Source organism: Lissotriton helveticus, chromosome 12, assembly GCF_964261635.1.
Source record: "Lissotriton helveticus chromosome 12, aLisHel1.1, whole genome shotgun sequence".
Lineage (NCBI taxonomy): Eukaryota > Metazoa > Chordata > Amphibia > Caudata > Salamandridae > Lissotriton > Lissotriton helveticus.
In genome coordinates this window covers 698,026,941-698,049,029 of record NC_136073.1, presented here as the reverse complement: position 1 = coordinate 698,049,029, position 22,089 = coordinate 698,026,941, and the positions used below count along the sequence as shown (strand labels likewise).

General features: G+C 44.5%; 1 protein-coding gene across 1 annotated transcript in view; it reads right to left on the bottom strand.

Annotated features, from left to right (window-relative positions):
* Positions 1-21,087, bottom strand: part of GOT2 (glutamic-oxaloacetic transaminase 2) — a 147,187-nt gene extending 126,100 nt beyond the window's left edge. Inside the window, exon 1 of the mRNA XM_078669630.1 lies at positions 20,914-21,087. Within this exon, the coding sequence (XP_078525756.1) occupies positions 20,914-20,984 (71 nt within the window). The 5' untranslated portion in view covers positions 20,985-21,087. The remainder of the gene's footprint in view (positions 1-20,913) is intronic.
* Positions 21,088-22,089: the final 1,002 nt, after the last annotated feature.

Sequence of the window (22,089 nt, the reverse complement as noted above, 5' to 3'; positions counted from 1 at the left end):
CAGACAGACGAGCAACTAGCGGGAGCACCGGCGCAGGCAGGCAGCGCACAGTACAAGAGTGCAGTCAGTATGAAGAAGACCGACGCCGCGGCCACGCCGGTGAGTGTTAACAACTTGACATCTCTGACAGTCTGACTGTGCACACGCATGCATGCTGCAGGGGCCGGGTGGGCCTGTGTGGCTGGCTGCCGCTGCACAGAGTGTGTGTGAGAGAGAGAGTACAACAGAGAGAGTACAATCAGTCAATAAAGAAGGTTATTTACATGATCATCAGTGTGGGTGTGTGCAGATTCATAGACCCGGCCCTGACATTTAAGTGCTGGTGCTAAGCCCGCTGCACAGAGTGTGTGTGAGAGAGAGAGTACAACAGAGAGAGTACAATCAGTCAATAAAGAAGGTTATTTACATGATCATCAGTGTGGGTGTGTGCAGATTCATAGACCCGGCCCTGACATTTAAGTGCTGGTGCTAAGCACCGGATAGCACCGGCACAAATTAAGCACTGGTGGGTGGTAGAGTGGAGTTCTGGTAAGTTTAATCCCACATCAACTTAAAAATGAAATAATTTCATGCGATACAAATTGCACGCCATTGTCAGTAAGAATTTCCTCTGGAAATCCTGCTCTGTGAAAAATAGTATTTAAACAATCAATGACACTTTTTGAATTAGGTATGGATTTAGGTTCAACTTCAACCCATCTAGAAAGGTGGTCAACTAAAACCAAAAAATATTTTGAATTTGATGGTAGAACGTGAAATGGTCCTAGGAAATCCATACCAATTTTTTGCCAGGACCTACTCGGAGGAACAATACGAGACTCAACAGTTCCTTCAAGTACCAAAACTGTCACTATTGTTACAACGTGAACAATGCTTGACCATGTCATCAGTTTGGACATCCATTCTGGGCCACCAATAATCATTTCTAATTTTTCTCTTCGTGATAGTTGCTCCTAGATGTCCAGAATGTGCAGCTAAAATAATCTTTTCACGATAGATAGGAGGAATAAGTTTATCTCCTCTAACTATTTTCTCACTTTCTACTTAAAGTTCAGTATTCACTTTTCAGAACATCTGAAGTTCAGGTGACAAACATTTCTCTTTAGGCCAACCTTTCTTTATTAAGGAAGCGACCTCCTTGAGAATGGGGTCTCAATCTCAATAATCCAGTCATTTTCTGCAAATTATACATTTTCTTGACTAATGAGTGCCACAAAGCACTCTTCTACTTCAGTCTCACTGTCCTGTTCACTAGTGTCGGATATAGGAAGTATTGACATACAGTCTGCCCTACAATTTTTCCCACCGGGAATGTATTCCACAGTAAAACCATATTAAAAAAGTTTTGTGGACAATCGTGCTATACGTGCGTTTTGTATTTTTTCCAGAGAGTATTTCTTGCAATGCTTGCAAGAAAGAGAATGAGAAATGTGAAATGTGAAAGAAAGAGAATGCTTGCAAGGCAGGAGCTTGAATTATATGCTCTTTGATGGTTTGAAATCCTTTCTGACATTCATCAGACCATATAGTCTGCACTTTTTCTTTTAGTAGAGTCTTTCATGAATTTCGAGTAGAATTCACAAAGACCAAGAAATGACATGAGCCGTTCCTTGTTCTGAGGTGGAGGTGCATCTACTATGCTTTCAATAAGGCCCGGTCTAGGTTTGATACCTTGCTCAGAAATAATATGGCCCAAATATTCAATTTCTCTTACCTTAAAAAGGCATTTACTTCTCTGCAAAGTAACACCTCTATTTGCTAATACATTAAATACTTGATCAATGGCTGCATCATGCTCTGTTTCAGACTGTGTAAAAATGAGAATGTCGACCTGAAAAACAACTACGTTTGGGTTATGTTGAAACATTTCTGTCATTAGCCTATGAAAAACAGCCGCTGCAAGGCCAATAGGAGGTCTACAAAACTGAAAGACACCATCTGGAGTGACAAAGGCTGTGAGATGTCGGGACTGAGGATGTAGTTCAACTTGATGATAAGCAGCCTTAAGATCAAGTTTTGTAAACCAAGACGAAGAACTAACTTTGGCAATTAGATCTTCGATGCGTGGCAGAGGAAAACCATTGATCCAGATGGCTTTGTTAAGACTCCTCAAATCAACACACATCCTCAGGTCCCCAGATCCCTTTTTAGCCAAAACAATGGGTGAAAGCCACAAAGTGGATTCAACTTTTTCAATTATACCATGTTCACATAAACTTTGTAGATGTTTAGAGTGATCATTTCTAATACTCAAAGGAACATTGCGAAGTTTATGCTTAACTGGTGTGAAACCTTCTTTAAACTTTGATGAAATGTTGAAAATCAGAAATTTTACCCAGACGACCTTCAAATACTTTGGCGTACTTTTTTTCCCCCAAGGAGTGTCTTGCAGGTTGTTTGACATTTAATTGCTATTTTGAATACAGCCAGAATCTCTTGAATTGAATGGTCGATCAATAAAAACAGGATTAGGTAGACCCGGTTTGATAGGAAGACCAAATTCTGCTTGATGAATAAGATTAAGGAGATTGATACCTCTTTTCGCTACATAAACCTTAATAGTCGCATCAAAAACACAAATTTTAGCCCCAAAATAGCCCAATAGTTCAATTCTACTACCTTCAAAGGCTACGGTCAATATATCGGGAGGTAGTAATGTTTTGTTACACCAGAACTTCGTATGTTTGTCTTGGGATACAATAGTAATACGGGCACCTGTGTCAACAAGAAGTCGAATCGGACTATTATCAATCAAGACTTCTACATCTGGAATTTGTTGTGTAGAAGTTACCTATACAATTTTTAACTACAACAACGTATTCCTGATTGGTAACTACGTCACTACATTGATCATCAAAATCATTGAGAACACATCTGACAGTTCCCCTTGTACCTCCCAAGCAAACATTAGCAAAATGGCCTATTTGTTTACATTTACTACACTGTTGATTAATTGCAGGACAATTTTTGAAAGAAGACACATGGATGATCCATATCTGTAGCAACTTATTTTATAATTCAAATGTCTGTTGGAGTGAATGTTCTTCCGCCTCTGTTTTGAAATTTCTTCACCTCTGAATGAAGTAGAACTCCTAGAAACATTGGTGAATGAAGAAGACGAAGTAGCTGGTTTAGTACTAACAGCACCAGAAATAGAAGAACGGCTAACAGCATCGGAAATAGAAGAATTTGCTAAAGCAGATTCCAGTTGCTTTGCATCGTCCATAGATCTTTCTATGCTTTCAGCAATGTCTACAGCTTCATCCAGACTAGATCTTTACAAGTGAGCAATTCCCTTTGAACTTGTTTTACAATAACAACGTGCAACAAGTTGATCCCTTATCAGTTGAGATGTAATATTTTCAAATTCACATTTCACAGCAAGGACTTTTAATGCAGTAATAAACATATTCAAACTTTCATTGGGTTTTTTGAGCTCTAGTGAAAAAGTTCTGTGTACCACAATATTTTTTGTTTTAGCGAAGTACTTATCTAATTGCATTACTGCTAAATCAAACTCATCAGGATCTTCACCTTCCGGAGGATCAAAATGAGGTAGATGGTCAAAAATATTTTGGACCCTCAACACCTAAGTGATAATACATTAGATTTTTCTTTCAGGCCTGAAACGTTGACCGTCAATAGCACCCAAATATGCTTTAAAAGATCTTATCCACAATTTCCATTCAAGTGGGGTATCTCCAGGTTCTTGTAAAAAGGGTGCAGGGGGTGTAACACTCTGCATCTTGAACTATAAAATAAAAGTACTAACAAACTTCACAAATTTTAGTGATGCACTAATAATTGTACCACAGGATGGCAGTAATGTATTAACTTAAATAATATTGTGTAAACTAGTAAAAGAAATAAAATTGTGGTTAAATTGTAAGAATTGCAAGTTGTCGATATGATAATGCTGTGCGTGTCAGCGCAGAACAGTGCGGAATGGAATGGACTCTTCAAATGCTGTGCGCGTCAGCGTTAAATGAAATAAATAATTTGACACACCAAAGCTGTGCATATCAGCGCAGAGTGGAAACAGTCCATGTAAATAAATATACTTTCATATGTAAATGCTGTGCGCGTCAGCGTAAAATAAAATGGATGATTTGACACGCCACAGCTGTGCGTATCAGCGCAGAGTGGAAACAATCAGTGTAAATAAGTATGCTTTCATAAATGCATCAGCGCACGTTAAATACAGATTGATAATGTCTGCGTTCCTTGAAAACAGTGTAAAAAATATATATACTTTCATTAACAAATGCTGTGCGCATCGGCACACATTGAATATAAATGAATCTGTAAATCTCGTTGGAATTGCTTTACTGGGTTGCTAAGCAACAAGATAAGCAAGCAAAGGCGAGTGACGCACAGCACGTTGTTTCCGCTGTAAACGTAACGCGCACCGTAGAACAAGCTGCACGAAGCTCCTTCGCTAACACTTGAGAATGTTCTACAACGTCAGACGATGAGGTATCATGACCATGAACGGATCGCTGCAGCGCTGAAACGAACAAATGAAGGAAGCGACACACTCCAATGTCACACCGACAAGAAATTCACTGAACAGTAAGTAAAGTCATAAAGCGTCTTATAGCGTTAAAATCAATGTCCGAACGCTCGCGCTGAAATAACTTTGACGGGGAAAACGTCTAGGTGCGTGATGGAATGAGAAAGAGGAGCTTCCTACAATTCTGAGTCTGTCTGCGCGCATTATAGGGCACAGCTCTCTGCACTAATTTATCTCCCAAGAGTGTGCCTTGTACTTTTGAAGAAGAAAAAAAAAAATACTCCCTATTGGTCCGTTGGTTGAAGCACCACGCTGAGGTATCACTTAGGGTATAAAATTGGAATACCTTTGATCCGATGAACATAGCAAGGTAAATTCTTATCCCGTCCTCAGTCGCCAATGTAATGATGTACACCACACTTGCTGATTGTAGTCTTCAGTAGTTTATTGGGAGAGAAAAAGAGCCGTCCCTGGCACCAAGGCACACACAGTAACTGACATAATTGGAATTTGAAGAACCCAACACTGAATGACATAGTGGAATTCTTGGAGGAATCTGAATTTCTTGATTCTAATCAAGCAGGGTTCCACCCGGCTCACTCCACAGAGGCAGTGATCCTCACAGTATTAGACACTCTCCGTGACAAGGTCGATGGTGGCTCTCCGCAGGCTCTTGTCCTGCTTGATCTCTCCGCGGCCTTTGACACGGTTGACCACAATCTTCTGGTCGATCGTGTCAGAGACGGGGGAATCACGGGACCTGCCCTTGGCTGGATCATCTCTTTTTTGGAAAACCGGTCGCAGGCAGTTAGTACAGCACCCTTCAAAGCTCCCAGAATAAGCATCTCCTGCGGAGTCCCTTAGGGCTCTTCACTCTCCCCCCTGTTATTTAATTTGTACCTTTTCCCTCTTGTCCGAGCCCTGAAAGAACGCAAAGTCTGCACATTCAACTACGCTGACAACTTTCAACTCATCTACCCTATCAGTAACTCCCCGGAGTCAGTTCACACCTTTCAGTCCACCATGCTGTTCATTAATCAGTGGATGAACAGCAATCACCTTAAGCTCAATCCGGACAAGACGGAGTTAGTTCTTACTGGCAGCATTACTAAGAATCCCTGGGGACCTCACTTCTGGCCTAGGGAATTAGGCCAACCTCCCTCGCCATCGAATTCGGCCAATAGCCTGGGGGTAATCATCAGCCAGGACCTCACGATGAAGCCTCAGATAGTGTCAGTGATTCCTACCGGTTTCTTCCAACTCAGGAAAATAAACAAAGATCTGTAGGTTGCTCACCTACGAAGCTCGGATTCAGATGATCCTTGCTATGGTTAATGTCTCACATTGACTACGCCAATTCACTTTACTTCGGTATTCCCCACTATCTTTCAAAACGTTTACAACTGGTTCAAAACCAGGCGGCTCGTCTGCTTGTTCATCAACCCAGACACCTTCATGTCACTCCCCTCCTGAAGCAACTCCATTGGCTTCCAGTAATCCAGCGTTGCGCCATCAAGGTTGGGTGCCTCATTTTTAAGTCTCTCAATAGGAAAAGTCCCAAATTTGTGAACACTTTGATCCACAAGCACGTTCCTACGTGAAATCTTCACTCAGCACACAGGCTACTTCTGTCCACCCCCTCCTTCAGATTAAAGCGTACTGGTAGTGCCAGGTTTGCCATTCTGGCCCCCATGCTTTGGAACTCTCTTCCCCCAAAATACGCCTCTGCACAACTCTCCTCAGTTTAAGAGGTGGTCTTAAAACCTGGCTATTCCGTCAGGCCTTCTAATTGCGCATCTGGACTTGGGTTCTAAGCATAGTAGCGCCAAGAAATCTCCCTGGTGTATGTGCGCTTTACAAATTTATTTTAACATAACAGGAGACATGTGGGAATACAGAATAGTACATTTGTTAGTACCACATGAATATCTCTGTGTTCCTTTCAAACATAAACAAGTGTGTAACACAGAAGACATTTTACAAAATGCCCACTGAAACACACGCCACTATGGGTATTCATAAATTCAAATATGTTCAAACAATCACTGCCGCATCACTCAGTATCCGGTGAACATTTCAGAAATACATTGAGTTTCCCTTCATACCCCTTTTCCATTCATTATAATTTTCCATAAAACAAAATTGCTGTATAGTTGGTACACAATGAAAAACTATTGTAAGGTGAAGTTTGGTTGTTGACTCTGGGTACCTTGTGTTCTTGGAGAACCTACAAGCCCTATACATCCTGCGACCAGAAGAATCCAGTGGATGTAACTGTATATTACTTTCGAAAATCTGCCATAGTAAGAAGTTACAGCAGAAAATATATTTCAATACTGTCTTTTTATTTCAACTGTTTCTTTTTATAGGAAAACTTTTAACCCGTTAGGATTAAGGATCAACACAAATGACCCCTTCCGGATTTCAGATTTATGTGTCGTTTTCAGAAATGTATAGCTTTCCGAGATCCACCTTGGGTTTCACATCCGTTTCCACCACAAAGTGGAAAGAAGTTGAAAGCGCATGAAAAAAATATATATATGAAAAATTGGCATTTCCCAGTACAATTCCCCAAAAAGTTTGGTTTACCAATTCAAGTCTGAGTGTTCATGAAAGCACCACAAACCTTTGCTGATGCAATTTGTAGTGAAGAAAAAATAAAAGAAAAGGACTTTCTTCGCCAGCACTCCACCCCCCCCCCATTTTTCACCCCCCAAAAATAAAAAAATAAACCTAGTCATATTTTGGCTCAATTTATGAGTTCCCTCCAAGGGAATCCATACACCCTGGATACATTTAGGCTCTCCAGGATGCTGGAAAAAAATAGATAGGTTACGTGGACAAAAAGTTTGTGGCCTGAGCACGAACTACCCCAAATAGCCAAAAAAAGAAAAAAAAAGCTTGGCAATGGTGTGGAGGCCTAGCAGCGAATGGGTTTATGAATATCTTGAAATATAAATGATTAAAGCATAAAGCACCAACCGGAACTATCTGGTCACGCTTGACCAGGTCAAAGTCAAAGGTTCAAGCTGAACGCAATGGAGAGTGGGACGGATATAGGGAACAGCCTTGGTCCGCCACAAAGTACCTTGTTGTGTTGTCGACAGATCCGAGAAGCAAGTGGCAAAGGGGCGATGCATGGTCATTGAGCTTTCAGCAGAAAGTGCTGCACCGTGCAGTCAGCAAGCGATCTACTGGAACATGGGAGATGCGCCGGTTCCAATCGGCACAAAGCCATTGATGCACGAGTTCAGGCAGATGCAGCACTTTAGGCCCTTTCCATGGGTCCTGGACTTGACTGGCACCGCTTGGCAGGGCAAGACTCACAGATGGTAGAGTCCATGTGCTGGTTGTGTAGTGGATAGAAGTATTTTCTGTCCCTGAGACTTCCAAGAGGAGGAAAGCAGACCAGTCCTAGGAGTCACTCTGGGTTCAAGTGCTGAAGATCCAGTCCTTCTGAACCAGGAAAGGAGGGTAGCAGGCAGGTCAACACAGCAGAAAAGCAGTTCTTTCAGAGCAGGGGTCCAGCAGAAAGTCAGTCCTTCAGCTGCACAGCAGTCATCCTTCCTGGCAGAGTATCTAGTTGTCCAGAATTGTAATGAGTTGGCTGTGTCAAAGGTCCAGCACTTATACTTAGTGGTGCTTCGTAAGTGGGAGTGACTTCACAACCGGTAGGTATGTAGCCCTTTGTATATGGAGAGAACACAGCCTATTCAGGTGTAAGTGAGGCAGTGCTCAGCAGCACCCCACCCGCCATCAAGCCAGTAAATGCCCATTAATGCCCATCAGGTCACATCTAAGCTCCCATTGTTGGGGGTGTCTAGAGGGAATGCACAAGGTCCAGCTGTCATCCAGAATTGTAATGGAGGCAGGCAGCAGGCACACAGGGCTAAGAGCAAAAATATGTCAACGTTCTAAAAGTGGCATTTTTTAAAAATTGTAATGATAAATTAGACTCTACCATTAAAGAAGATTTATTATTACAATTATATTGGTCCTAAACAGGACAGTTTCACCTCCTTCCAATTGGGAATTACACTGATTAGATGCAACAAGGAGTCCCCAATGTTAACCTATGGGAGGGGTAGGCCTCACAGTAGTGAAAAACGAATTGGAAGTTTTTCACTACCAAAACATATAAAGCTTACAAGTATATGTCCTGCCTTTTACTTACACAGCACCCTGCCCTACTAGCTATCTAGGTTGCAAAAGGGGGGTTCACCCAATAAAGTCACTGGGACCTGGGTAGGTAAAGCACTAAGTGAGAGGGGTCCCAGTATACACACACAATCTTATTTACAAACTGCAACAGGTGGTTCAAATAAATAAACAGAAGAATCAATCAGCTAGCATTGTTTTAATTCCAATGAAGCAAAACCACAAAATTGGATAACATTTGATAATGCAAAGATAAAAACTTCTTGGTTACCGTGCCCTGGGGAGGGGAAGGGGGAATGTGCAGTGAGTATAGGGAAGGGTAAGTGACATAGAAAAAAGGGGGCCAAGTGGCCACACAATATTATATTAGATAACAAAATACTCCAACTTAGATATAGATGACCAGGCGATCAAATATAACCTAAAAAACAACAGGCTTCATGGGTTTAATGAATAACATAAATATTGGAATGAAGCTGGACACAAAGGAAAATAGTCGACGTTTCGACCCCTTTACAGAAGCAGGCTTGAATGGATCCCTTGCAGTGGGGTCTTCATCAGGACAGAAGACAGGGACACAGACCTATTTAATACATGAATTAATACATTAGGTTCAACTCCCCGAATGATGATTAGAACAGCTAAGCACATCAAAAATAAACGAAAACAAGACATACCAAAGATGCTAATTTTCAAAAGGCGGAAAAGGAACTGCCACTCATACAAGGCGTAGGGATTGGACAATTAAACCAGCCACTAGTTTCTCAACTGATTACAGTGGGTGGTCAATCAATGATATAGAGGAATGGCGTCATTCTAGAAAAGGAAAGGAAAATAAAATAAGCCATTGTCTGACAGGTGCTATAGCTAAACCAGAATAGGAGTCGGTGAACTTACACTGTACGCCATGGTGCAATTCCAATTAAAATGACCGATGTTCTGGGGGCACACGCGTTGTAGTACTTTCAAGATGAAAACCAGCACATCATTTTGTGAATGGTAACGGATAATACGATAACAAGAGGTATCTGTAATGAAAAACCGACCATCACCACTTGCACTAGCGTGGGAGACACGTAGTTAATCAAACATTACAACACAGAGACAACAAGGGAACGCGCCTACCAGTAGCCAGAGGAGTCAGGACCCAAGGTACTCGTCAGATGACAGGTAAATTAAATTGCGCAATCCAGCAACTGCATGGAGTACAAGAGAAACAAAATTTCTATGACGATCTCATAAAGGCAAGACTCGCCCGTATCAATGTAGGAGACCCCGGATTAAGAACATACCTAAAGCATGGAATTATGTCAGAGATTGCAGCCGAAACAGCGTAGCCGAGTCCAAGCCGGAACAGCGTAGTAGAATCAATCGGAGCCTCCTCGCTATGAAAACGATCACCAGGTGCATTAGGTATGTTCTTAATCCGGGGTCTCCTACATTGATACGGGCGAGTCTTGCCTTTATGAGATAGTCATAGAAATTTTGTTTCTCTTGTACTCCATGCAGTTGCTGGATTGCGCAATTTAATTTACCTGTCATCTGACGAGTACCTTGGGTCCTGACTCCTCTGGCTACTGGTAGGCGCGTTCCCTTGTTGTCTCTGTGTTGTAATGTTTGATTAACTACGTGTCTCCCACGCTAGTGCAAGTGGTGATGGTCGGTTTTTCATTACAGATACCTCTTGTTATCGTATTATCCGTTACCATTCACAAAATGATGTGCTGGTTTTCATCTTGAAAGTACTACAACGCGTGTGCCCCCAGAACATCGGTCATTTTAATTGGAATTGCACCATGGCGTACAGTGTAAGTTCACCGACTCCTATTCTGGTTTAGCTATAGCACCTGTCAGACAATGGCTTATTTTATTTTCCTTTCCTTTTCTAGAATGACGCCATTCCTCTATATCATTGATTGACCACCCACTGTAATCAGTTGAGAAACTAGTGGCTGGTTTAATTGTCCAATCCCTACGCCTTGTATGAGTGGCAGTTCCTTTTCCGCCTTTTGAAAATTAGCATCTTTGGTATGTCTTGTTTTCGTTTATTTTTGATGTGCTTAGCTGTTCTATTAATCATTATTCGGGGAGTTGAACCTAATGTATTAATTCATGTAATAAATAGGTCTGTGTCCCTGTCTTCTGTCCTGATGAAGACCCCACTGCAAGGGATCCATTCAAGCCTGCTTCTGTAAAGGGGTCGAAACGTCGACTATTTTCCTTTGTGTCCAGCTTCATTCCAATATTTATGTTATTCATTAAACCCATGAAGCCTGTTATTGTTTTTTAGGTTATATTTGAACCCCATGTCATCTATATCTAAGTTGGAGTATTTTGTTATCTAATATAATATTGTGTGGCCACTTGGCCCCCTTTTTTCTATGTCACTTACCCTTCCCTATACTCATTGCACATTCCCCCTTCCCCTCCCCAGGGCACGGTAACCAAGAAGTTTTTATCTTTGCATTATCAAATGTTATCCAATTTTGTGGTTTTGCTTCATTGGAATTAAAACAATGCTAGCTGATTGATTCTTCTGTTTATTTATTTGAACCACCTGTTGCAGTTTGTAAATAAGATTGTGTGTGTATACTGGGACCCCTCTCACTTAGTGCTACTAGCTATCTAGGGCATACCTTAGGGGCGACGTGTGTAATAAAAGGGGAGTTAAAAGATTGGCAAGGGATTTTAGATGCCAAGTCGACATGGCAGTAAGACTGCACACACAGGCTCTGCAGTGGCCGGCCTGAGACATTTTTAAAAAGGGCTACTTCAGTGGGTGGTATAAACAGTGCTGCAGACCCACTAGTGAGTCCTGTGCTCTCCATGCCACTGGAATCAAGCTATCCTGTCTGATGAAGGCTGATAGCCAGAAACCGGTCCTAGGATGCTTGAGTCCGGTCCAGGCAAGACATGGCTTGGCAGTTCGGGCTGGACTGTTCCCATGAGGCACAGGGTCAAGACTGATTTGCATATTGCCATGTCTGAACTGGGGTGGTGTGGTGAACAAAATAACAATGGATTAAACCCAGATCTGTGACTGGGGGTGAATGTTTTGCCATTGTGCAACATTCTGTCAATCAATTGTTTCTGCATACCCACTTGTGGCATTTAATTTTCAGGTCCTGGGCAAATGTAGTCCACTTTACTAGGGACGTATAAGTAAATTAAATAGGCAAACTGTGGTTAAGCCAATGTTACCATGTTTTACGGAAGGAGCACATGCACTTTAGCACTGGTAAAATGCCCAAGGTCCTAAATCCAACAAAAACTAATTGAGCAAAAAGTGAGACCAACGCACAAAATGTTTGGGGATGACTCTGCAGAAAGGGCCATTTACAACAATGTGCATTTGACCAAGAGGTTCTACAGATTGTAGGGCATCCATTTGGGACACGGTGTTCATGGCTCTTCAAAGTTAGTGGGATCTCTGCTGGTTGCCTTCCTCCACGGGGCAAGGCAGCCTCCAAGCCCTTTGGTTAAGGATTCCTTTTCCAGATACTGGGGAGAGGAATTGGATAGGCTGGAGGGGAATCCTCACCCCTTCTGTGAAGGACAAGTTTTGGTCTTTCTCTCTGGAAAAGGACCCCATCAGTTCTATCAGTGTTGTCCAGGCCATTTCCTGGCAACCTGAGACCTATGGCTTCACCGGTCTGATTCTAATCCACAAGCTGCCACCACTGGACCTGGCCAGCATAACCTTCATTACCTGCCCGGAAAAGGCTACCAAGCTCACGACAGGCAAAAGCTGAACTTACTCCTGATAGAATAAAGATTTTGAATCTCAAAACAAATCGGTCCTTTGGTTGGCTACCGCTTGCAGAAAGGTCTGCAAAGTAACAAATACTGCACTTCCTTAAGACAGTAACTTTTACTTAATTGAACTTGTCTAGCTAACACTTAAATGAACTTTTGGACCCAAATCTGAAGTCCCCGTTTCCATGTGGGGCTGGTGGAGCCTCTAGATCCGGTGGGTGCCTCCAACAACTGCAAACCTTACCTTGCCATTGAGATATGGTGGCCTAAAGTCTGGCACTCTGTGGAGTGCCTCTTTGGGTACCGATGCACTACAACTCTGGTTCTCAATTGAAAATCACGGCAAGATATGGACTACGTAACTGATCTCACAATGAACTTTGTTCTCTTTGACACCTAAGATCAGATGCTCTGTAGCACACATTATTGGGATACCACGTGTAACTGGAATACTTGTTTCTTTTTAGAACCTCTGTCCATTCATTAAACATTTTCTAACACGGTAATAAAATCCTTAGAACCAGAGCTATCTTCATCCCAAAATCTCTAGTTCGAGGCTAACAAAGCAGTGAACCAGCTCGATTGTTTGCCTATCTGTTGTGACAGGCTTTAGGGCACCATGGGATGTGGTTTTGTATTGAAACAACTTTTATTTTCTTATCTCTGTCCAGAGGGTGCTACCACCTTCTAGTTTTATTTGTGAATCATTTTAAACTTCTCTTTTTACAAGCATGTAAAAATAATTTTCTTCTTTAAAGATATAGCACTGACTGGACAGTCAGTTTATTGCAATATTTACTGTCATAGAAAGAGATTCTAGCCACTATCGCCTTCTTAAAGCCTTGACTTCTGAACTTTGATACCCCTGGAAAGCCAGATACCCAAAGGAATAATATGTTTGTTTCCCTTACTGGAGTCCAAATGTAAAGGTAGTCTTTGAACACCAGTGGTATACACCAGTATACATACAGTGCTCAGGGACTACCCCTAAACTTTAACAAAAGGCTTCCCCATTATTTGTTTTTTTCCAATGGATGAAACATCTTTGTAATATCACAAACTCAAGCTTCGTGTAGTGCAAAGAAAAAAAAAACTTTCGTTAACGGATGGCACATTGAGACCAATTTGTAATGTGCTTACTGCATTCCTGGTTAACATCGGCAAGCATGAGATCATTTGGAGGGCAGAGAAGTTTCCACCAACATTCCAGCTAAGGATAGCAAAGATTATCTGTTTATCGGTAGGTTGTGTAATCGCCTTAAGATGGCTTCCAGTGCACTTAACTAGATAGAGGTGAGAAAAGATACCATAACACTCTTTTCTTGTCAGATGGCCACTAAGGTAGCAGCCAGGTACACAGTGTTCAACTCAGTGGACTAAAGACTCCCAACATGCTCAACATCACCATTCACTGTACTGAGGCCCTTTGTGTCCTATATAAAAAGTTTACTTTTAACGTTTGAGCCCCATCATGCCAGAAAAGTTAACCGTCCTTGTGTAAGCTGGAAGAGAGAAACTTTGCACAGAGTAAGCACCTCAGAGGCAGGGAGTACCTTTATAAGCCAAGATGCATGGGGTGATTTAAAGCCTTTTATAACAAAATATGTAATACTCTGCACAGCAGAAATAGACTTAGCAGAGGTCATGCTTGTTGTAATATGGAGGTATCATAGTCCAGTCTGGTTATGGATTAACAGACAATACAGAAAAGCTAAACAATGTATTTGAGCCAATTGCATCACTCTGCTGCAGTGTAATATTCTGCCTTCAAATCCCAATTCTATAAATAACTACTCCTGAAGATAAATCAACACTGAACTAACTGGTATTTCTGAAATCCTCAAATCCTAACCCTAACCTGACACTGAAGAATAAATCCCATGAGAGCAGCAGAGTCTAATCCACCTTAAGTGTAAGCTTTGGTAGGTCTATGGTCTTTTGGCAGTGTGGCTCCAAAAATAGTACAATAAACTGATTTTACAGGATTAACACCACAGCGTTCTATAATTTTAAAGAAACCTGCCTCGTTGGAGAGGCTCAAATTATCTTTACTTGCCTGAAAATAGGCGCACAAAAAGCCTCTAATACAGTGGTGTAGGGAATTCCCGCTTTAGCAGCTTAAGGGGGGGCTGCAACTAAGCCTGATAAGCTGGCGAACCAGGTTCACATAAACATTAATCAGCTGTTTATGTACCTCTGATGTCTGCAGACAATTTTTTTTATAAATCACACTACTAGGAGATACTATGAGAGACTGTTGGGGGCTTGCACAGGAATGCAAAAAGAGGACGACATTTGGAAACAATGATCATGTGAGAAAGATATGAAAGAAAAGTATGCATTATAGAACAAGCATTTGCAATGCAATAGGTCTCGCATTAGGAAAGTTTGAGCTATTGGTATTGGAAATGACAAATTTTGTATTTATGTGTTGGTTTTGAAAATAGCTAAATTAATAGCTTTGTCATTTACAATGCCAATAGTTACAACTTTTGAAAATGTGACACCTATAGCATTTATAATGCAATATGTGTAGTATTTACGTGACTTACAAATAACAATGGCTTTTCATTTTTTGTAATAATTAATACTTAATTAAAAGTTATTGTAATTTATAATGGCAATAGCTTAAACTTTTGTAAATAACTTTTGTGAAGATTATGTTCAGTGTATTTTTTGCCACTACTTAACAGTTAAGTACGAAACTTGCCAAGAATAACCCAAAGTGAGGAACTTAAAAAAGTTTTTAAAAAACGTTTTGGTGGAGTTTTGTTGAATGGCGCCAAACTTATTAAGAAAACTATAAATGACTTTACTATGGAAACTCTGACCTAGCCAGAGGTGAAATGAGCCAAGTAAGAGGGTCTGTTGCTATGGGCGTGACAAACACGCCCAAAGGAGGGACATATGGCACCCTTCACCACACCAAAAAAAGCATTTGGAAAGGCATAGGAAGGAACCAATTAATAGTGGTGGGCGTGGCCAAAATTATACTGAATACAGTGTGATTCGCAGCGCATGTGCGACGACTGTATACTCGACTTGAAAGTATAAGAGTGAGAAAAGAATTGTGGAAAGAAACCGACAGTGGCATACCACGAGAGTGTGTCGTAAATAAAGATTTTTGAGGAGTGCGCCGGAAAAAGATTACGCTCGATGGAGACTAGAAGGCAATAATTACACAACCTGGAGTGGTAGAAAGCTCTATGAGACTCTATAATTAAATATATGCCTGAATAAAAAGAAAAAAGGAAGCGCCGTTTTTGTCAGGTGTAGTGGAAGCAGAAAGCCACGGAATGGAAAGAATAGGAAACGGTTGGCAGGGCTCGGATCAGTATTCATGCCAGGAACCTCCATGCGCACTCGAATGAAATGCACCCGACGTGAACTCAACTTGGCTCCTGCACACAGCGCTCGCGCTTCCTGCTAGGAACATGCACCACAGAGCGCTCGCGCCGTCCCAGTCATGAAATGCGTTGTACAAAGGTGCAGCTACGAGTGCTTACCCCGGTTAAACGCCTTGGAAATGCTTTATGAATCCACACATGAGCCTACTCGCCCCCAGGGGTGGAATATCATATCTAGAGGGGGAGGGGGAGGGGGGGGGGGGGGGGGGGGGGGGGGGGGGGAGTTCGCAAAGAGAAATTCGCCCTCAACACGGTGCGTGGGACCGGCACCACATATAACAATGAACTCGATATGTGTGTGTATAAAAGGTTTCCGCATGAAGGGAGGGTGTGACAGCTGGCACGAGCGCGCTGAGCATTCCGTTTCCGCTCCGTGCCGGGTGGAGCCCCCGGTGTAAACAGCGCCGCACGCGCCCCGTGTCATCGCTGCCTGTGCCGGGGCGCCGGTGGGCGGCAGGCCTTTGCGTGGAGCCGCGGTGAGCTGGGCCGGCTGCCATTGGTTAAGAGCCGAGCTCAACCTCTTCCTGGTACGCGCGGGTGCATGTTATTCATGAGGCAGTCCTCGGTGGGAGAGGCCTGCCGCCTCTCCGGGAAGGAGGCTCCGCCGGGCGATGGCCATGTCTGTCAGCGCCGATTTATTTATTTATTTATGCATTTTTATATAGCGCGGACTTTACCCGAAGGTGTCAGAGCGCTTCACAAAAGGAACAGAAATGGAACATAATGAGAAAAAATACAAAAGCATAAGTTACGTTACATAAAGTAATAGCGATATTTGTGATCAAACAATATACATGAGGTAGTAAAAATTGTGAGCAACCAAAAATACATGAGGTAGTAAAGGTAATAATGACAATTGTGAGCAAACAGAATACATGAGGTAGTAAAAATTGTGAGCAACCAAAAATACATGAGGTAGTAAAAGGTGCACAGGAGGAAAAAGTGACAAGTTACGAAAACAAAGTATCATTTGAGGTATAATACTGCAAAAGGTGCTAGACACTCAGGCACACGAACACCGATGACGAGAAGTACGATTAGGAGCAGGTGAGAGGCTGCCTCTTTGTCCCCGAGCTGTGCAGGAGGGTGAGAGACCGCGCTGCCGGCGGGTGTTACTAGAAAACTCCGCAGGTACGTTTCGCGGTAGCACAAATATTGCATTAATGTGAAGAAGTTGAAGTCACACACACAAGTTATGACTGCTGAATAAGACATATTTAAGAAAGGTGACATTGACGCCTCGGGAGAAAGAACATTACCTATTTTGCCAATACTATACGAATGTAGTACAGGAGACCACAGTCAGGCTATATCACGAGAAGACAGTGCCAATGTCTAAGAAGGGTATGAAGCGGCAGGGTGAGCGCTCTTGTGTGAAGCATAAAGCATTGCTAGTGTCTGGCAGTAAGTCTATTCAAGCGGTATATGGGCATAGGCAGGCACTGCCTGGGTTCAAGATCGGACAAGACCTATAGAAGAGAAAGCATATTTACTGGTTGAACGTAGCACAGGAGCCCACTGCCAGGCTATGTCAGAAGGCAGCGCTAGGTTCTACGGAGGAGAAGGCAACTGCAGGGTCAGCCCTCGTGTGAAGCATTGCTTGTGTCCAGTATAAAGTGCATTCGAATAATATATGGGCATAGGCGGGCACTATCAGGGACCAAGATCGGACAGGACCTACGGACGTAATGCTCATGATTGAAATTGGGGGCGGGGGTACTACCTTCGTCTACAAAGTCAGCAAAGGCAAGGCATGGTGATTGGAGGGAGGGGGCGGGGGGGGGTATAATGCCTAGCTCTACGTTGCTGAGGAACTACCAGAGCTTATTTAGGTCACACTAAAAGAGTCATGGTGGGGGCGGGAGGCACGCCACAGAGGGGCACTCTAGTGTGGGGTGGGGGGGCAGTAACGATGACGGGGTTGTTCTGTGACATGGACTCTAAGGGGACCCTCACCCTGGTCCCTGATAGGCGGTGAGGTGTCGGGTAAAGAGGCGGTTGTGTGACAGCGGCGTGACCCCCACAGCCCCCTGCAGCAACCGCCAATGTTCTGGTGCCTAAAGGTGGCCTCGAACCGACCCCCCCATTTGCTGCCCGGGGCGTGTGGCATCTCACAGAAGAGCTGCGCGAGAGGCCGGGGGCTTGCTGAGGGTACTGGGGTCACCTCGACGGGGCCCCGGGTACCAGGCTCAGGACTTTAAGCAGCCTAACTTGTTGGGGCTGGTTGTAAACACCGTAGGATATCGGAGGGCGCAGCCTCTGGAGAGCGGGGACTGCCGATAACCCCACTCCCACAGGAAACGGCCGGCGACCCTCCGCCCGCTCCACACGGATTACGTGCTCAGCCCTCGGCTCCCTTCTCTTCGGGAGCAACGGCCGCCCCCGCCATTACCTGCCCCGGCTCCCGGCCCGCCTCCCTCTCGCTCCGCACTCACCCGAGGCCCGGAGAGAGAGTGCCTGCCGGTACTGCGCGTTCTTCTGCTCCCGGCCCTGCCGCTCGCAGCGCTACCTCCTCAGCCGCTGCTCCTCCTCCGGGGGCAGCGCGGACAGTGCAGCCCGACCCAGGGGCCTCTAATAGCAGCGACTGGACACACCCTGCGCCTCCTCCCGCACCTACCCCTGACCCTGCGGGGCGCTGGCAGCGGCCATGACACAGTCAGGAGTGACGCGGCACCCGGCAGCCAGCGAGGGGAGTACAACTAGTTCGCAGCGTCCCGCCTCAGCCCGGGCCCCGGAGCACCTCAGCGGGCACCTAACAATAAAAAACAAGGGCGAAAAATATTTAATAAGTAAAGTGCCCAAAATTATTTCAAAGCTAGTGCACCACCTCTCCTTCAGGAAGACGATCTCTGGGCGCGAAACCGCGGTGGGAGCGCACGAGACGCCGTCGCCCGCCGTGAGCGTGCACATCGGCTGTCTCGGGCTCTCGGCGCAAGCTGTGGATGTGGATCGCGGAGAAGACACGCCGAGCTCCGACCCTGAATCAGAGCCTGCTGTCGCCGAGAGTGACCCGCTGGAGGGAGAGGGACATGGAAAATTAGCCCGGTGAGTGGGGGTAGAAGGAGGGGATGTGTGTGCATGTGTGTGGGCGGCGGGGGGGTGTTCTCTATGTATGTATGCATGCGTGTAGAAGGAGGGGATGTGCGTGCATGTGTGGGGGGGGGCGTTCTCTATGTATATATGTGTGTGCCTGTTGTATTGGAAATTGCCGTGCGTGTTCCATAAAAAACAGGTGTAAACGAAACTGATTTCACACTAGTCAAAACGAAACTTAACAGCCACTAGCAAAAGCGCGTACACAACAAGGGAATGAGGCAGGAGAGGGGCACGGCACCGTGCGCGCTCACGAGGTAAAAACTGAGCAGATCTGCGCTCGTGCACCCTTTCCTGTCCACATTCCCAGAAACGGATCACAATAGATGTCTTCGCTGACGTCAGCAATGCTTCGCATTGCTTACGTCGAGCTCGACCTAAAAAAGGTGGGTAGATAAAAAGGGTAAAAAGAATTGAGGAGAATGGAAAGGTGACAGGTAGATAGGAAAGTAGAAGGTAGTAAAGTAGAAGGATGGACAGAAGCAAGCGTGAAAGAATGACTGGATGGATGTGTGAAAGGGTTAATAGTTGGAATGGTGAAAGGTGAGATGGATGAGTAAAAGGATTGGCTGGTAAAAGTGCGAATTGATGGAAGGATAGATGGGGGAAGAGCGGATGGTCAAAAGACAGATAGACACTTGAACATATTGTTGGGGGAATAGATGGATGGACGGAAGAATGGGGCCATGGTTGGATAGATAGAAATGTTAAGAATGGACAGATGGAGGAGTGGATGAAAGGGTAGATGGATGGAAGGTAGGAGCGTGAGGCGAGTCATTGGAGCTATTCTAAAGGGGATTACATTTGCTCGCTTAACACGGTGTTATTAGAGGTATGTTTCAAGTGGGGGGGGGTGTAATTGTTTGACTACACCCTTGCTCTATCCAGTACAAGGGGTTAATAACATTATGAAAATGAACATTGGGCGAACAATTCAAAAAGTAGATCACGCTTAATAAAACACAAAGTTTGATTACCTGCGAACCAAGGTGTACATTTTTTTTTTTTACAAAAATAAAAATGTAAGAAGCTGAAGGGGAGGGCGAGCCAAGGGATTCCTGTGTTGCATTTCTTGGACGCCTAAATCTTTTTGTTCCAGGACGACTACCGAGGCACGACCATGATGATCCTGACTCTGGGTCGTACGGCCAGTCTTTGAAGTGGCAATGGTTTCAGCAGCAAGATCGCACAGCGTGCCGATAGCTAAGGTAATAAAGAAGAGTCATTTCGGAGCCGGATGTCACGAGATGTGCTGTTCCAGTGAGACTACAAGCCCAGGCAGGTACAGAACTTGGCTATAGCCCTGCCAGGTTTTAGTAGGCGGCGCAGGGATGCATCTTGAAAAGTCTGTACACGCAACGTATGCACGCACATCAACGCCAGTGTGAAAGTGACAGGTCGAGGAGAGACCAAGGACGTCTCTTGTCTGACAGCTGCGAGGGTTCGTGCAGTAAAACGATCGTCCCTAACTTTGAAGTACACATGTACTGACGTAAAGATCATAAAATAGTGCTTGCTCTGAGCAACCCCTCCGGGGGCCTTAACCATCCTTTCTAGAGCGATCACTGACACTTATAAACGTCCAATGGCAGCGCCTATTTGTTGCAGGAATGTGCAGACTAAAGCACTTGGAACTGGCGAGAAGCAGGTGTATTTGGTTGGGATATAAAAGAAAAAGAATCCTTCCACATCCCTTAATCATTGGCACTGCTCCCACTCAAGGTATACTCACCCGTATACTCACTCCCTGCAGCCACTTTAATGCCCTCCCCCGCTGAGGCCTCATACCTCCCTCAGCCACCAAGGGCAACTCTATGGACTGCTTGCTAATGTAGCTCTAACCCTCTCACCTAATTATTCTCCTCGTTCAAGTTCTCTACCCACGCCCACTATCACCAGAACTCACCCAACTGCCCACCGGCATAAGCCGAAGGCACAGTTACTGTGCCACTGTCCTCGAGCACTCTCTAGGGCCTCTGGACTCACCTTGCCCGCATGGCGACGCAGAACTGGCTGTGCCCCAGCCCCCGGCTGCACGCTCGCAGTGCTGCTGCCATGTTGCTGTTGTCGGTGCTAAGCGGAGAGAAGAGAGACGCAGTTTCCAAGGAGCTCACAGAGGTTATAGACGGAGCAGCGAGACGGGCAGAACAGCAAGAGCGTCACCCGCGGAGGCGTGGTCGCAAACAGGCCGGGTCAGCGATGGGCATAGAGACTAGACCAGGAACTGTTGTATCTACAGCGCCATCTGCAGAGCACGCCTTCAAGACTAATGGCATCGACGTATCGTGTGCGTTGGGCGCTCTCTGCTGGCTAAAGGAAGTAGACACTGCCCGCACCCTGGAACATTTGATGTCGAAAAAGACATATCTGGTGCACCTATCAACTTTACTTTATGTGCAAGATTCTATAATTGGACATATGCCTATGTGTGACGTTAGCATTTCTCACGTGTGATACTTTTTCAGACAGAGAAAAATTGCTGCAATATTCAAATCTCTAGTCCTGCATTTTTTTTTTTTTACAGTTGGGGGCAAAAGTTTTATAAGCATAAGGAAACATCAAAACTACGAGTCACATAATGCAATTGAAGTATAAATGACCGTGTCAATAATTCACACCAAACATGGTGTAGTGTTGGGGAGGGCCCTAGGCCCGCATGGTGGACGGCAGCAAAGACATGCACACAGACACCAGTTAGGGGTAGTGGGAATGGCCGCGAGCACGTGCGCTCGGCCCCTTTTATTGCCAGCGTCATGTGACACCATGACGTCTGTGGTGGGTGGGTGTAAAGTGTAATACAAACACTCTTGAACACTAGACCGTGTTCATGCTAGGACTCTACACATGGGACAACTGGACAAGTCAATTTGTAATCTCTGAAGTTGCCTATGTCGGATATATCATACTTTTTTGTGTTGACACTTTGGTTCCAGTACATTATCTTCTTTGTGACTTAGACGCTATTTCTTTTAAATAATTAAAACTCTGTGTTTGAAGCAAAAGTCGTCCGGATTAGTGGCTATCCTGTCTCAGTGGAGTGATGCAGAGAAATGTGTTGTGGCAAAAGGTCTGCAGGATGAAATGGAATTGCATGGGGCTTGGACGGCGTGGCGAATGGCGGCTTAACTGTGCTGCTCCCGCCGTTGCTGACCGATAAGCAGC